The sequence below is a fragment of the Diplotaxodon limnothrissa genome, linkage group LG23 (assembly GCF_057381915.1).
Source record: "Diplotaxodon limnothrissa isolate DT_005_m linkage group LG23, D_limnothrissa_male_GT1.1, whole genome shotgun sequence".
Taxonomy (NCBI): Eukaryota; Metazoa; Chordata; class Actinopteri; order Cichliformes; family Cichlidae; genus Diplotaxodon; species Diplotaxodon limnothrissa.
Window position 1 is genome coordinate 8644025 of NC_140617.1, and position 18275 is coordinate 8662299.

General features: G+C 39.9%; 1 protein-coding gene across 1 annotated transcript in view; it reads left to right on the plus strand.

The window, feature by feature from the left end:
- The window catches only part of scfd2 (sec1 family domain containing 2), a 102018-nt gene that overhangs the window by 40784 nt on the left and 42959 nt on the right, over positions 1-18275 (plus strand). The window contains exon 5 of the mRNA XM_085347550.1: positions 8373-8670. Within this exon, the coding sequence (XP_085203676.1) occupies positions 8373-8670 (298 nt within the window). The remainder of the gene's footprint in view (positions 1-8372; positions 8671-18275) is intronic.

Sequence of the window (18275 nt, forward strand, 5' to 3'; positions counted from 1 at the left end):
GCATGGGGAGACAGACGATTAAAGGGGATAAAAGGTGAAAGAGACGAAAACTGATGTAAAAACTACTGAAAGTTTTTACTTGCACAGACAGAGAGGCAGCTGACCATCCATCCCTCTCTGTGCAGATGTTCATTGATTTCTCCCCCAACAGTGTAGCGTGCAGTTCAGCATCCGGGCTACTTGGCTGGGCAGAATGGAATCACACACATCTCAAACACTGTGTGGTTATTCAGACCTCATTTAAAACAAAAGTTTTACGTGTCTGTCATCCAGCAAGCATTACAGGCAAGCTGCTGGATCTAGACTGGGGGGGTCACCTTACAAATAAGAGCTTACTAAGCTCACTTTCTGTACAGCGGCCTAAGAACTCAGTACATACAACTTGATGAAATGCATACGAATCCAAGAAATGTTAAGAAAACATTTGCACCAATTTGATATTGCAGGTGCAGCATTCAGGAAAAAAATAAAACAAATACAGGAATGAACTGTAATACAAAAAACAATTTCCAGTGCGTTGAGCTGCCAGGCAGCTGTACATTTATCCCATCAGGCAATCAATAAAGTACTCATGTCTTTCTCCTTTACTCCTTTTTTCTATTTATGTTCCCCTCAGTCAGAGACATGCATGAGTTGGCCCACTGATAGACAACATGCATGTTTGCGATCAGGGTGTACGTTCCATAATCCACCCTGTACAGGTGGAGTTGCATGAAAGAAAATCTCGGTCTGCTTTCCCCTCAAACATTTTTGTTACATTACCAGGTCACCTGGATGATGATACGTCTAGAGAAGAGAGAAGTGACAAGTGTAATCCTTAAAATTTCAGCCCTGGTGTATGTGGCAATACCTGTAGTTGTATGTAGTACCTGAGTACACAAAACGTTCAGAAGCTACTTGTTTTTCAATTTACATTTGTACATCATAGTCATGACTTACATCAAAGTCAGCCAGCAGCAAAAGTAAGATGTATTTGTAATTTCGTACAGCTTCTGAACAGCTGAAGCCTCACATTTTAGAAGGTAGGGAACCGCTCAGGCTTTCAGATGTTGTAGTTAGCACAATCCACGTCTTTGGCCTGTCTCAACCTCTGAAAAATTAGCCAAATTGAATGATGTTTTGTGAGAACAAAAAATGGACAAAGACAAATAAACTCTGCAAATGTTTGCTGATAAAAATCTTACTGTAAAAAGCGGTTTTAAATGTCTCTTGTATATAAACAAACACAATCAGACTTAATTTCTATGGCTAATTTATTGCTTGTTTCCTGATTAGGAAGACAAGGATGGGATGAATAAATAAAATCCAACCTCATTTCGCAGAAAACAGAGTGATTTAAGTTGATCTTCCACTGTTCAGTATGTCTATGATCTTATGTGCACACTTGCTCTTCTTTGTGTTTAAAGTCCTGTTTCCGTTGTTCTGGTTAAAAATCTGATACAATGTCCACAACCTTTCACACAAGACAGAATAATGGCTGTTAAGAGATCCAGAGATAAACTATATTTTTCCATTCCTCCTTAACTTGAGGCAAATTTCCGCCTTTTAATAAACGGTAAACCCATTCTCGGATCCGTCATTGTCATCACAGCAGGTTACAATGACCAGGTGTCTCCGCTGAGATACTGCACACGTGCACTCGTGCCAGCAGGCTTGGATAAGGCATGCTCATTAACAGAATGTGAGTTGCATTCATTTTTGGTGTTGTTTACATGTGCAGAATCCTTCCAGTCTCTCTAAGGGTAAAGACTTTGTTTGTCTTCCAGCTGTTCTATTACAAATCAATGGTAAGCTTGCATTACATAATTTAGAGGCAAACTTTAGTTGCTGTCTTCATTCCCCGAGGATTTATGTGTTTTGCTTTTAGAAGTTTGCTTGTATCCCTTCCAGCTTTGCGTGTTATTTGTGAATGCAAATTGGTTGTGATTATATATTTGCAAATGAAGCACATGTGTGCTTTTCCAAAAGAATTCAAATTAGTTTTTTTCCTGGTTCCTATGGTAATGATAAACTGTGTGAAAACCCTTTGAGGTGAGTTCTGGCCAGAGAGTCTTTGGTCGACTAGAACAACTGACCTATAGCCAACTTGGTTCATGCTCCCACAAGGACCCACACCTCCAACACCCACCCCCTCCCCCTGCCTTCAGGCCCAGAAAAAGGTTCATTGTGCAGGCAGGGAGCAATGCAAGTGAGGCCTGGTTCTGGTTAGTGCACTGCACTGCATCTGAAACACTCACCTTCCTCCAGGGGCTGCATCTGGAGCTGGTTTCCTGTGCAGGCAGCACTAGGCTTGGGCGGAGTTTGGCCCGACTCTGTGATTGGACGAGATTGAGCCTTTATGGACTCCAGGATTGTTGGAGTTGCCAAACGGTAATCTGTCAATCACTGGCAGACATATTTAAACCAGAACATAAGCAAGAGCGAGCTAATGATTGGTGCAAAGGTCTGAGCAAGATGCCAGTGATGTTTCAGCTTTCTACCAATAGCCTCACTGGCAAACGTTGCATTAGCCAATGTCCTGAGTCCATTTGGAGAACAAAGACAATTTCTATATTTTTATCCAAAGTCAGCTTTTCTTAGGCAAATACTATGTCATGATAAGAAACTAGAGTAATTTAAAGTAATGGCTTTCTCTGAGTAATTGCAAGCCCTAAAATTAGCTTTGTTTTGACAGAGTAATGCCATTGTTATTCTATAATTGTATATAATGGTCGCATTAGAGCATGGCAGCAGAGGCCGTGGATTCAGTAATTGTCTTTAATAATAATAATAATAATGCTAGTTTCCTGCTATTACAGTAGTAAGACTGCACCTAAATCTACACTCTTTCACAGACATGCGTGTCACAGATTTAGCCATCTTTCTGTCATTGGGTGTATATCTTGCAGGATTTCCTGGGAAGGTGCTGGTTTTTTTTTTGAGTTTACATAAGTACTGGGCTCTTATAACCCATATGCTTGATAATTGCACTTAAATTAAATACACCTTTGCATAAAATGAGCTTAGGTGGTCATTTTTAGAGCGTTAGATTGCTGATGCTGTGATTATGAGATCCAGAACTTGGAACTTGCACTGCTCACTGTCTTATTTTTTCTTTTATAAAGTCCTACTTTGCATTTTAATCTACACCTTTGTGGCTAAATTATCTTCTGGAATAATCTGAGGGAAACACTTCTGTCTGACCCAAACTTCTGCTGAAAGCATGGTTTACTCCACTCCATCATGTTCACAGAGGTGTACAGTTCACCACCACATTTCCACTTATCCTGTGTGCCAGAGCTGTGAGTCGGCCATTGTTGAATTTAACTTGGAGAGAGTTTTACTCAGAGGTCCCACTCAGCTTCACTCAGCTCAGTCCCAATTCTGTACCAAGACTTCTATTTCCTATCTGGCGCCATGGTATACAGCTGACAGCAGCTTTTATAGCGCGCTTGAAAGGACTCAGTTGAAGTGCACACTTGTCTTGCATGTGAAAACACATGCACATAGCAGTACACAGTTTATACATATGGTTAGGGAAGGAATGCTTGGTTGATTTGTACAAATTTGAAAATTGGGGCAAGTTTAGACGGCACAAGTTTTGATATCTCGTAATTGCTGTTCTGCTTATGTACCAAAACATGTTTTGTCCCTTACTGTCTATAGGTGATCTATGCCACTGTGTTAATTCCAATAAGATGTGTCAAAAGTCCATGATATCAATGGGTATCTAAAAATCAGAAGCTCATTGGATGAATACACAGTGTGCATTTCATTTGACTTTCTAAATCATCATGTGTAATTCTTGTGAGCTAATAGAGATCCAAATAGGGAATCAGGACATCCTTTCATTTTCTACAGCAGGGGGCACCAGTCTAAGTAAAAACGTCCGGCCCTCCCTACCTGCCTTCAGCACTTCTGTAGAAATACCAAGGTGTTCCCAAGCCAGTTAAAAGCTACAATCCTTCGGGCTACTTCCGGGTTGCACATGCCAGAAACACCTGTAACACCACCCCAACTGACCCATTTGATGCCCAGCGGGTTTACTTTGAGTCACTCCTGAATGACTGAGGTCCTTGCCCTTTCTCTAAGGGAAAGCTCACATATGAGTATGAATGGTTGTCTCTCTCTCTGTTAGCCCAGACAGACTGGCAATCTGTCCTGGGTATACCCTGCCTCTTACTCCATGCCACCTGGGATAGGCTCCCACATCCCTCACCCACAGCTCCAAATTGGATAAACGGAAGAAGATGGATGGGGTTTTCAATTTTTTTCATCCAAATATATCAATGTGGCCAAAACATATGACGATCTGTCACAGTGGCCATTGCTCCATTTGAAAAGGCCACAAGCCATAAAGGTTGGTAACCGCATGTTCATCTGTCTATCCATTTTTCTCAGCTTTTCCATCTCATGGTGGCTCTGGCCCCTATCCCAACTGTCATTGGATGAGAAGCAGGATACACCCTGGTCACCACTCTATTACTGGACTAAACCAGAGAGACAAATAACTATTTTTGCTCAATTTCACACCTATGGAAAATTCATAATCACCAGTTAACCTAACATTCATATCTTTGACATTCATGGACTGTGGGGAGAAGCCAGATGGGAGGACACGGAAACTCCAAACAGAAATACCTTAGCCAGAAAGCTTATTTAAAATGAAGCAAGAGTGCGACATGGGAACCATATATACATTTAAAAAACTAAATAATTTTCTGTGTTATAATATTATCAAATGCTTACATCCTCTGTTGTAGTGTAAATACCATAAGTGAGCCATTTGTAATGATTATAAGACTGTTTAGCGTGTCAAATTGAAACTTTAACTGCAGGAGCAAACACTAAAAACACTGAATCTTCTACACTTGTAGTACACTGTTTGAGTGAGGTAGTTTTTGTAGGGCCCCAGAAACACTCCAGAGCTCCCCTTTCAGCTTTCTCTGCAGTACCATATGCTGAAAGCTTCTGATGCCAAAGTTACATGACAACGGGTACCTTTCAAGCCAACTGTGGTCAAAATGAAAATGTAATTTGCTGACAGTGGCACGCTTCTTTTCAAACCTAAAAGATCAGGTTGAGCGTCGTGGTATAGACAGAAGTGTTAGAAATCAATATTTGTTCTAAGGTTAGAGAGGAGGGTGAAAGTGCTCAGCAGTTTGCATTTCAACAAGAAAGCCATAATGTTCTTTGTCTGTCTTTCCTCACTGCCGTCTGCAAGTGAAACGAGTGAGGGAAAGCATTGTTTGGCAGTTCAAATGAGAGCAGCTTGGAGAGGTATTTGATTTCACAATGTTTAAGAAGAAAAATGTGTGGTGGGATTGTGTTTGAACGGTCCCCAGGGCCGAGTGGTTGGCCGGGGTCTGATGCAGGAAGGGGGCCTCGTTGGAGTGAAGAGACTTCTGTTTCTGTGATACCTGCGTGTTTAAAGGACGTGAATGATACTGATTAATTCACCTTCAACGTCTTTTCCTGCCACTTTCATTCATATTAAGTTATTTATGATGCATGAAATCAAAGACTTCACTGGCGTCATCGTAGGTGACCTTATACTGAGATAATTGTTTGGTGTGACAAGGGACAGTCAGTCAGCTCTGTGGCTTTGGCTTACCATTTCTGGACTGTATTGGATCTTTGGCTCAGTGAGGAGATCTTCTGGGTCAGATACAGGATCCCCCCACTGGGCCCACCGCAACATCGAGAGCTGCTCATTCTGAAGGCCTGTTTGTCTTGGTGAAAGAAACACAAATGTCTTTACAAAAGAATCTCTTGTCAAAATGAAATGTATCCATGTGGGCATTTGTAGCTACAGCCAACACAAACATAATATCCTCTGTTAACATTCAGCCCCCCCTTTATGCTATCATCTGAAGGTTAATTACTCATTTATTACCTTAGTATCTTTTTTTGCATTGCTTTTTTGACTTTTCCCTCTGTTGTGAGTCTTTCCTGTCTCTGTTTTTGTCTTTTTGGGCCTTCAGCCCTTTTTTTCCCCATTTGAATTTCATGCTGTTCATCGGACAGATTAGATCCACACCCTTGTTTTATAGGTCTGTGAGCTCACCCTTGTTGTGAGAGTAGCCAGTGTTCTGTAAACGGTCCCGTGATCTGCAGCACGTTGGATCAGAATGCCATCCAACCATCGTGAGGGCCCGACTATTCAGACCTGCTCAGACAGGCTCACAAAAACAGGTCACTGCACCTAAACATTGCTCCAAATGTTGGCTTTGTGAGTGTGTGTCTTTGTATGTGTGCATTTGTGATAAAAAGAGAGGGAAAAAAATAGTTCGGTACCCGAGCAAATCCAAAAAAAGACTAAAACAAAATTAAGCGTTACATCAGCCACCCAGAGTTGTAAAATTAGCAAATGGAACGATGAGCTCACTCACACTGTCCCTGTGATTTTTAAACACTTACAACGCAACACAGTATTTTTACGCTTATGTCAGTCATCAAGAATGTATACTTGTGGTTTAATTAAATCAAATGATCGAAATAGTTTATCTCCCAATGCAGTTTATTCTTGATTTTTGTTTATGTAAAATGTCCACTGGGAGTAGAAATGAGTAACTGGGACATCAGAACAATGGGGGCCTGTCAAAATAGTGACTTTTATATTTTGCTTCCAAGGTGCCAGACTTACTTGTAGTTTTATAGTGGTTTTGAGCAAAAGTTCTTCAAGTTTTCTGAACGTATTTCAAAGTTTTTCTTTTGACATTGGCAGCTTTTTCACTCTGAGAGAGGGAGAATCTTAAATTGTGTGCTCCAGCTACAGGGGGGTCATACTGTTCAGCCTCCCTAAAAAGGTCTATGCCAAAGTCCTGAAAAGGAGCGCTCATCTGTTAGTTGAATCTTAGATTCAGGAGGAACACGCTGGACCACCTCTTTATCCTCTTCGAGTGTGTGGGTGGCTCGAGACTTTGCATAGTATTGTATGTGGAAGTAATAAACTGAAACAAAAATAAAATTTAGACTTTATTCTGGAAATTTATTTCATTTGGATATTTTCCAGTGTAGTTAAAAGAGTAAGGAGGATTCAGTGCAGTTTATTACGACTTGGATGTCTTTGTGACGGTGACTGAATAACCAACATAAACATAAAGGGTCCTGAACTTGTTGAATTTTGTCTCATATCTATATTAAAATGATAAAAATACTAAAAACAAATATTAGTAAAAAACACATAAAAATCTGCAGTAAATAAACAAAAAAATCCGAAGGTAAGACAGACTGTAAATATTATACAATATTATATTATATTATATTATATTATATTATATTATAGTGATGGGGTATCTATTACTTCCCATTGTACCATTGAAAAAAATTACCCTTAAAACAATACTGTCAAACATATAGTCAGTGTGATGTGTACTTTATTATAAACAATATTCTCCTTGAAGTACACATTTCTATTATTCTCTAAATAAAATACATTTCTAAGATGATGTGCTCTACAATGTTCATTTCTGTGTAATTTATATAGATATATTGATTATATTGTCCATATTAGCAAGTTTCTTATTAAAGAGATGACTTTGTTTTCTATGCATTTAAATAATATGAAATTTAGCGTTAACTAAAGGATTCTAATGTAACTGTTGAACTGTATGTTACCTGTCATATCTTAAACTTTTTTGTAAATCTCCTGTTTACATAAATGCTCATTAGAAAAGAAAACGTAAGAACCAGCACATCTTGCAGTAATCACGATTACAGATTAGCGTGGGTGTTGTAATGCTAACTCAGCTACCCTGCATATGACCCTTGCCTTGAAGGCAACAGCTATGCTCTTGCTAAAGCTTATTAGCTTTATAGTTGCCAGTTAGATATAGAATTTAGTTGAGTTTAGTTTAGTATTTACTCTTTGTGTAATGTTAAAATTTGATTATCATACTTTTTCAAAGCACTCTATATGTCCTATCATTAGCCATTTTATGTTCACCACACATTAAAAATTTTTAGTTTCATTTAAAACAAAGAAACAAATAAAATAATTACTTCTTGAAAAGTGTGAAGTAATTGTGTGTTTGGAAGTCATTTATTCTGGAAATATAAGCCTCTGCTAAAGAGTTAAACAGCATTTAATGAAGTCTTGGATTTTCGGCTAAGCTAAACTAACAGGTTAATTGTGGTGGCTTCATATATGGCATGCAAAATTGTATTGATATTTTAATTTCACTTCCAGCAAGAAAATATGTTTTCCAAACATGTCCAATGATTCCTATGACGAACATCCTTAATAAGCCAGTGGTCATTTCTTGGTATGGTCATTAAAAATAATAAAACCAGCAAGGTTCAAAAAACTGCATTCCACCGACTAAGCCCTTTATTTTTATTTTTATTTGTATTTTATTTTATTTTTTACGTGTTTGTGTGCCGTGTCACAGGCTCTTGGAGACGCCGACTTCCCTGCTGTGCTGAGGCAGCTGCTGCCTTTGATGAAGCCCCGTGGAGTCGAGGACACCTCGGCCTCAGGGTCGAGGCTCAGGGAGGACGAGTTGGGTCCCGATGAGCTGATCCTCCTGCTGGTCTATCTCTACTCCCTGGCTGATGAGACCCAGCCTGCAGATCATGATACAGAGGAGGAGGAGGAGCTGGAGAAGCTGGAGAGGGACCTGATAGGAGCGCTCACCCTAGTCATCAGTCGAGAAACAGAACTCAGCCCATTGCTTCAGAAACTGACTGGTGAGAGAAAGTTATTGCCATTGCGGTTGTTCAGTTTTGCAGAAGCGCTGTTGGAAAATGAGAGCAAATGGTTTGTTTATTGCTGCCCCAGTTCTTGGAATAGGGGTCATTTTATCATTGTCTTGACACTTCATCCTTTTCTCGTGTCACACACTATAGTGCACACACACCTACACGCATTTTCTAGTCAGTTGGCCAAGTGGCTGTGGGAACTTTGTATATTTGGATAGGTGTGAGAGAGAAATTACTTCTACCTTTAACCCCTACAGCTTCCCTTTCCACAATATTAAGATTTACCTGTAATGTGTGCATCTATGGGAGTCCGTGAGAGTATATTGATTTTCTCTGTACTTTACCAGACATTTCACTGGTTTAGCTGAGCATGTAACCATGTGGCAGAGAAGATCAAGGCCAGCTCATAAGATGAATTAACCGTCTTCCTCCACACCACAGCCGACTGTACCTCCCAGAGTAATGGCGTCTTTAACCTTGAGCCTCTCCTCCCCTACCACATAGTTCATAATTAGCGCTGCTTTTAGTTTTGGCTGTACCTTAGCACACGCCCTGAAATATTACACTGGGATTGGGGTTTTCATCTTATATGGCACATGGGGTCATATGGTGTACATATAGGGTTGGTAAATCTATGTAAAGCACTAATAAAGATTAGTGATACATCTTTTGTATTTTTACTCTTTCTCTCTCTCTTTCCCTTCTTATACTCGGTCTCTCTCTTCTTCCTGTTCTACTTGGCCAATGCAGTTTAGAGGCGAGGGGCCTCTTGGCAGGCACAGGCTGTGAGATGTGGCTCATGTTAAAAACCTGACTCTCTGTTATAAACACTTCATTGCAAATTAGCCTGTCATGGTGTGCCAGGTGTGCTTTAGACAGAAAAAAACAATGTGTGTATGTACTCACATTGCGCACGTCTCGCCCATTCAGTGTAATTTGGCAGTGTGTGCACTCTTTTAAATTTGAGTCTGTGTGTGTGTGCACGAATGTCTGCGAGAAAGGCTTTATGGCAGTCGATGAAGTGCTTGGCTGGGGTAACATGAGTCGGGAGGTCGTCTCTTTCAGCATCCAGAGCAAAACATTGATTGTGACATTCTCCCCAATTAAAGGACTCAAATGAAAACCAGACATTCAAAGAAACCTGGTCGCCATGAGAACAATGTTTTTACAAATTCTTTTATTTTGTTCCCCTTGGCTACAGTACACAGCCAGAGCTTAGCTAACACGATGCAGATACACAGAAACACACAGCGCATGCACAAACATAGTGCAGAAACACAAGAATAATATACACAAGCCAGAATGCCAGTGAAAGGGAGTAAGAAATAAGGACAAATAAGTTTGTGATAGTAAGCAGCAACACACCCTAACCCTTCTAACTACCTCCTTCTGGGAACTTAATTAAAGAGCATCTTCAGGAAATGGTGTTCCTCGTGTGGAATTGTTTTCTGTTCGATGTTTGCTGCCAGCCCCCGTGGACTTTAGTTTTCATGAAACTCCTGTTAACTTTTAAATATATTCAGACAGCATGTGTGTGGCAAGGGTTAGTAAAGCCCCGTTTGAGTAATGTTTCTGTTAGGATAAGGTGGATGTTTGGTGTGTGTGGTTTTTTTATTAATGCTAATGGGGGTGGTAAAAACTTTCCCCCCGTGACTTGAGTGAATTTCGACTCACAAATTTGCATCAGGGACAAATATCAAGCCTTGTAGACAGTGTTAACATTTGAAGAAATTGAGGGCTCGAGAGTCCACGGTGGAGTAAACAAGCTTCCAGACTTTATTCTTGTCTTTTTTGGGGGGGCGGGGCAGCGAGAGACTGTTCTACAGTAGCATATATATGTGTACCTTGAGAAAACTCGGCGTCTTTCAAACAAAAGGGAATTCTAAGCTTGCAGTTAAATCTTCTCATATTAGTCAGCATACATTATCATTTGCCACACTCATTTATTTAGTCCTTGGATAAATACTGAATGATTTTATAGATAAACTGTCAATGATAGATTTGGCATGTTTATATGTTACATCTGATTCTGCAAGGTGAGGTTTCATTCTCGACATGAAAAAGCATAAATATACTTTTTTTCCCATTTCTGGATATGAAATACGTTTTTTTTTTGTTTTGTTACGTTTTTTTTCCACTGATTTTTTTTAAACTAGAACACGCTAGCTGTGAAAAGGCTGTTTCATCGGTTTTATTTAGCTTCATATGTTTGAGAATGATGTACTCCAAAAAAGGTGGTTTATCTTATTGTTGTCATCTAAGCAGATAAAGCTAGCCGGCCATAGGCAAGTAACCAGGACCATAATGCTAAAAACGACAGTACTTGTTCTTTATGCGTACCAAAATTCTTCGTGAACTGACAGTGCTAGTGCTAGGCAGTACTGCTACGTTAGCTCCCACCCCCACACTCATTGATTAGAAAGGCAGTAAGAGTTAGATGAGCATTTCAACTTGTGAGATCAGCTGTTTTCCATTGGCTAAAACATTTAATAATGTCATGTAAATGCTTAAGCTAAATTCTACCATAGTAGTAATGTTTGAATGCTATTCAGGAACCACCCTAACATTTCAGTCCTGTCAACGAAATATAATCTTTTTTTTTTTTTTTCTTTTTTTTTAAATGTTAGTGACACAGTAAGGTGAGGTCATGAGTTAAACTCAACTTTAAGGCCAGAAATCAAATGAACTAGCAATGGGAGTCAAGACTACAGTTTACTGACATACTGTATGAGCAGTTTGTCAACACATTTTAGGGGTTCTTGCATAACTGGAGTCAGGAATGTCCTTTAGCAGCCAGCTCTGAGTTATAATTGATGCACAATGAGCAAATTACTTTATTTGAGGACATTGTTTAGTGGGTGCCATATAAAACGAACAGAATATCTTCAGTAAGTCTTAAAAGTACTGACCATAAACTCATTGTGGGAAGTGCTTAATGTGGTTATAGAGCAAAGAAGCCTTATGTATAATCAGTTTTCTTGATTGAGGAATTGCCCATTAGAAAGAATTCAGGTTACCTTATTGGCTTCATTTGTCAGACCCAAAATTTATTTATGCTCACATTTATATTTTAATAATGAGCACTGCAGCTGCAACAGTTGACCAAGAAGCCCATTAAGGTGTCACAGATTCACAAAGCTCTATGAACCAAAAATTAAAGAAATTAAAAACATTATTATTTTTTTAATTATTTTAATTGTGGTTACCCCATCAAAAATCCCAGAAAATGATTACCAACAATGTGTAATAATTTTTCACTTATCCATTTAGTCTGTGACACTGAGACCCCAGTTCATATGTCCCAACCCTTTTTAAAAAATTGGTTATGAAAATAATTTCATTTTGCCAGTGTTGTCTTTAGTAAAATTACTCAAACTGGATTAAATACTATAATTTTGAGGGGCTATTTTAAGCAAAAGATTTGGCACACTACTAAATATTTATGGCAGCTGGACCATGAATATGGGGCTGGCTCAAAATAAACTGCAGTGTTAATGTTTGTGGTAGTGAGAGAACATGTTGGCCAGTGCAAGGGGATGATTTAAAGCCCTTGAAGACCTTTTAATAGATATAAATTAATATAATGGCTAGAATATCACCAGTAATTTCTTGTAGCAGCGCTTCTTTAAGTTGTAAATTTGGATTTGTGCAAAGAGCAATGCTTTGTTTTCATTGTTAGCATGTGTCTATATACTATAGACATATTGCAGTGTGTGTGCAGCATGTATTGTTGTATTAGGGTATGGATTTGATTAAAGAGCTGAACAGTATTCATCCAAGAAAATTGTTCCACTTATTCCAGACTGGGAAATGAGCTCTTAAACCAAATGCTCCGCAGCCAACACCACATCTGGAACGATCTGGATTGGTTGTAGGCAACGCCGCACACAGAGAGCAAATGATGGGATTGGAGAAGCAGCCCAGTTTGTCCTGAAGTCTAGAATGTGATTGGCTGCTGGCAGACTGTAGTGTATGTGGATGTGGTGTGTGTGATGTGTGTAGGTTGTAAATAGCTCTGAGCATTTACTGTTAATCCCTCATTCAGTTGTGGCAAAAACTACATTTATTGTGGTAAGAGAGCAAAAAATTTGCATTACTTTGTGCTTTATGGATTTGTTTCCTGTCAGCCCTGGTAAATTTTGGTTTTCTTTGGTTCAGAATCAAACCTACTCCCTCTGTTTTTTCCCTCTTTTCTCTCAGCATTGGGGTGCAGAAGATAAAAAAAGAAATCGGGCCGATTCAAATGTTCTTAATTCCCTTTTGTATGACATCTAGCTGGCTACGGATGATGGATCGTAGTTTGTCTATACTTATGTCAGTGTGGGGGCGTACAGGGCGGGCAATCCACAATTTGTGCTGATGCTTATGATTTACTCACTGCGATGACAGAAGAAGGAAAGAAAGTCACAGTATTCTAGGGAACTTCTAGGGAAAATCTTAACTGAAATGGTTACACGACATGTTCTTCTCTCTCACTCTGTTTCTCAGTCGCACATTTTGTTTGTTATTCATCCTGTCAGTGGGGTGTGCACAGGGTAAGGAAGAGGGGAGCAGTCGGAGACTCGGACCTCCCCAATGCTGCTGTTTGGGTTGGCACAGCAGCATGGGCCGGTCAAGGGACATGAAAGGGATCTCGCATAACTCTGGCCACCAACACGCTCTGCCTACTTTTTAAACTTTACTTCTCTTTTGTTTTTATATTTCCTTTTTCCATTTCTCCCCCTTTTCTCTCTTTTCTGCCTCCTTGCATCTCTCCTTTCTCTCTTCTCCTCCCTTAAGCACCTAGCTGGTTGCAGGGGGGAAGCGGAGCATAAGTTAGTCTAATGATTACGCCTGATTAAATATATTCCCCCTGTTGCGCTATGTTTATGAAATTAGTCCCAATTATTTTTAATTGGTGGTCTCTCTTTACTTCCGCTACTGTTATACAAACACATATGCATACATATATGAGGTGAAAACCGTACGCCCCAGGGTGAACAAAGCAGCCTGTGGTGTTGTTCTCTCTAGTTCACTTCATCAGATAAGCTCAAGATTTGGAGTTCAGGCTTTAATTAGCAAAAGCTCATCAGAGTCCTCACTGGCAGGCCTGGTTAGCAGGCTGGGCCACACACAGAGCTTGATGAGCCCCAGACTCTCGCACCCAAGAAATCTGTTCCCAAGTCAACACTGTGGTTGCTTCTCAGCACTGCCTCCAGATACTATACCTTTTCTTATTTCCTGCTAGCTATGTAATATACCTGCCATTTGACAGGGCTAAAGGGAAAATGTGTAGATGATGATGAATCACATACTTATAATACTCATAATCAAATCAGCCCAGCGCTTCTGTCTGTCCGCTTCAGTTTCTCACAACATTTTCTTGGCGTGTCGTCCATTGAATTGAAAGGATATGTTGTGTTTCAAATAACAACGTATTGATGACATAATGTCTAGCAGGCTGAAAGTGATTATACTTGTTAATGGGAAAAAGAAGAAATATTTTAAAAGTAGACCTTTTCATGGATTTTCATAGAATTTGTTCGTGGTATGTTTAAAGTTTCTACAATCATGCAACTTTCATTCAGGGTTAATCAACTGCTTTCCTGTTCATATAAACTATTTATTACTTTGATTTTCTTTTCTTGGATTTTTTTGGTCTCTATGTTCAAAACTAGTAAACCTTCTTTTCAAAGCTATTAAGTATTTAATCCTGTTTTTGGTGTTTCACTTGCCGCTGCTATCTATGGATGGATGGATGGATCCACATTCAGTTGAATATTGCTGCATATTATACTTTTTGTTATTATTGTACTTATTATACTCAAAAATCCACTATTTTAATCACATTAGAAGACTCAAAAAGTCCTTTGGCATCACAGTTTTAAGACTTTTTTCTGAGACTGCATGAGCTATAAATGATACCTGTGATCTGATCACTCGGCAGCAAATCATTTTAGTCAGCAGTAGCTGCTGTTTGTTGGGTGGATTTCACAGAACTGGCCCAGTATGGAGTTTACACCTCTGTTTGGTTTATGGAGTGTGTTAGCGCTCGTCTGAGAATCCCTCTGCTTCTTATTTATGACAGGAAATGCACATCATAAAAGGCTTGTAAGCACTTATCTCTCTGCTGGGAGTTAGGCTTGATGAAAAGGGAGACTATCGAGATCCCACACAGATTTGCAAATACATACGCACATGCTTGCTAAACAAAGCAAAGGAAGAAATACATACCAGAGGCGCATAGAGGCTGGCTCCTGAGGGACTCTATGTGTTTGTGCCTCTCTGCACAAACACATCTTTGGGTCTGTACTTGTATACATAGGGCTTCTGCTTTACAGCCTGCAGAAGAATTTAAATAAGGCCTCAGAGGATGTTTTTGTTTGAGTCTGCGGAGGTCTCTGTGCGATTTTTCTGCAGTTTCATGGCCATAGCTCAAAAAGTATTCATGAATAAGTGTAGAAGTGTGGTTCACGATGCCTGCATGTGAGTCACCAGTTTTTCACCAGACCCACTCGGTTTTACAGCATATCTGCGTTTTATCTGTTGGTGCGGAAGAACTTGTTTACATTTAGAATTCCAGTCAGCAGTGAAAGATGACCTCTCCTAATGTACCCGCTTTCCTCCCTAAACTGTCCCCTTTCCTCCCTTCCACAACCATCCTAAGTAACATTTTGAATCAGTGGAGTCTAAGTTTCACCTCAATCATGTCACTGAATGTTCAAGTAACCAAATAGCCACACCGAGTACTGATAGATAGAAAGAAGGTGATCTTGATTATCGAGGTCTAGACTGAAAGACCGCAGCCTTGCACTGCTTTTGCCTCATTTGACCTCAAACAACAGGAACAGAATGACAGTGTTTGCAGCAGTGTCCTGTACAAGCAGTGGAATTATTCTCAGCAGTCCTGGAAGTGAAACGGTTTCATTCACTTTTGCTCAGTTCGGAGCTCTCCTGGGTGGAGGACTCAGCCTCGATACCAGATGGAAGCTCTCTTGGAGCTGAACTGGCCGGGTTATTTCCTGTCAGGCCTGGTGTTAATCAAGCGCTGAGCCAACAGGAACGCCCCCACCACCTCCTCCTTTTCTTTTTTACAGCCCCTCTCCTCTTACACCCCCTCATCACGCAAAGAGACTTGAAAATACACTTTTTTCTCTCTCCTCCCCCATTTTTCCCCTTTAGTTTCTGTTCTTTTGTCTTCCATGCTATGCCCCAGCTTTGTTTAGTTTATGACATGCTACAATCGGGGTGTATTTAGTTGGTCTTCAATCATGTTATCAAAGTGTCCCTACTGAGAACTGCAGGTCCAGCCAATAGATAGAAGGAGATAGTAAGGAATGAGTAAAAAGGAGTCTTTCTTTACTTGCCATCTGGTGTCTGGTCATTTTCTGTTGTCTGTTGGTGTCTTCAGGAGTGTGATGGACACAGTCACAGATAGGCTTATCTCCTGCTCCACCTACTCAGCTGACCTCTCGACTGAGCAGACACAGGCCTTAGAAATGAGAGGGGGCCTCAGTTTTAGGGAACATTTGAACTCCGTCTCTCCTTATATTCCTGCTATGTTTTCCTCAATTGCTTAATGGTCTACGTGCCTTGTCTTGTGACACATCGGCTAAGATGTGATTATTTTTCATGGAAATTATTTAACAGTACATGCGCTAAGAGCCTAGATACATGGTTCTCATGTGTGGCTCACATATCCTAGTTTTGATTCAAGATAAAAACATAATCCAGTAAGAGAAAATTCAGTTAAGCTAAATATGAAAAACAAATTAAATTTGAAATTTGCTAGACACGTAATAATCCATTAATGTTTCCTTATCATTGGGATAGAACTGACTGCCCTTAAGGATCACTCAAAGCAATTTAGTTTTTCATATAGCGCATCTTCCACACACTTAAGCAGGTACCTCACCTGCAGCCAAATTAGAGGCATGAGTTAACTTAAATTGTATACTTTTAAACTAGGAGAAAGCTGTATTATCAGATAAGTGATTTAGTTCTCATGACCAGTTCAGACTTGTAGTTAAAAACACAAGAGCCAGCAAGTTGCTAGGAAACCAAGCAATTGGTGGCACTAACAAATTCAAGCACCATTTGAAATCGAGAGTGTTTATTTGGACACTTGCTTCATGTTCACACTTCATTTCAATACGTACTTAATGTTTTAAAACAAATCCGAAAATGTGAAGTGTTCCAGTTGTTTGCCTTTGGTAGATGAGTGTCCCTGTTGTGGGACAGAGTCTGATAAAGTAAATGGCATTGGGGGAAGATATCTTATGTCTTTTAAATCTTATTGTCAGTAGAGCGTTATTCCATCATCACATCTTATGTCTGCCTCTCCATCATTGGATCTGATCTTCTCTTAGTTCAGTCTGCTTCTTGGTCCCCTCTTACTGATTCTTATTCTGTTTTTCTTGCAGACATTTAAACATACACACACACTGGACTTGTGTTAACTTCTCTGTTGCCGACAGCTTTTTGGCATCTGCGCTGTGTCTGTGAGCCCAGCGCTATCGCATCCGACTCTCTGTCCAGGTAAACGTCTCATTCTGACTGGCAGAGATGGAAGGAGGAATGAACTGGTTCTTTTAGCATTTTCTGTGTAGTCTCTTCACAAAGCGAGTACCGTTTTAGCAGAGAGCACTACCACTGCCATTAATCATGGTCATCCACGTCATGTAGGCGTATAGACAGCGATAAGGACCTTCTATAGACAGCGATAAGGACCTTCTACAGCCAGTATTGCTGCAGTAAGGCCAGTATAAACTCAGCGCCCCCCCAGAATAAACACATTAGAACACACACATATACACACACACCTTCTTTATAACTGTCGCACTCTTGAGTTAAAGCCAAGACAGCCCACCTACTCCTATTTTACACTATTCCTGTAATACAGCTTTTTCTCATCCCTGACCCAGAACATACAAACTACTGCTTCCACTTTGAAAGAACTCACTATTTCTGACTGTGCTTTCATTTTCCTCTCCATACAGTAGCAAAAGCAAATTCTAATGTAATATTTCCAGGAAGGGATATAGAGTATGGTTTTAATTTTCTCCTTTTCCTGTTTTCTTCTCCACACCTCCTCCCTCTTTAGACTTTCTCCTTGCATTGCTGCTGGAAGCGTACACAACCTTTAGTAGCATCTCTCCAGGGTTTCACAGTTGTATGCAACCTCTCCTCTCCAATGAAACAATCATTCACTTAGCTACACGTGTTGACAAAGTGATATTAATGCAGCATGTTGGTGTATTAAACAGACTCAGAATTGCGACTGAAATAAAGCACAATCGCAAAAGAATTCTTTTCAGATAGTCTTAAAATGAAAATATATGCGTGTTAAGTGTGTGAAGTACTATTAGACCAGTACTTGCCACTACTGGCCGGCTCATTTCTGCCTCAAAGCACAAATACTTCAGTTGTTATTGCAACATACAACTGCAATGAACTGCTAATTCACTGAATCTGCATTTGGATTCAGCTCTATGCCCTGGACAAGTTCTTAAAAATAACTTCTGTGAAGAGGAACCCCAGTCTGTTCACTTTGTTGCAAATGGTACGAATTATGAGAGCATGACTTATCAGAGGTCCTAAGTGACAGAGAGGAA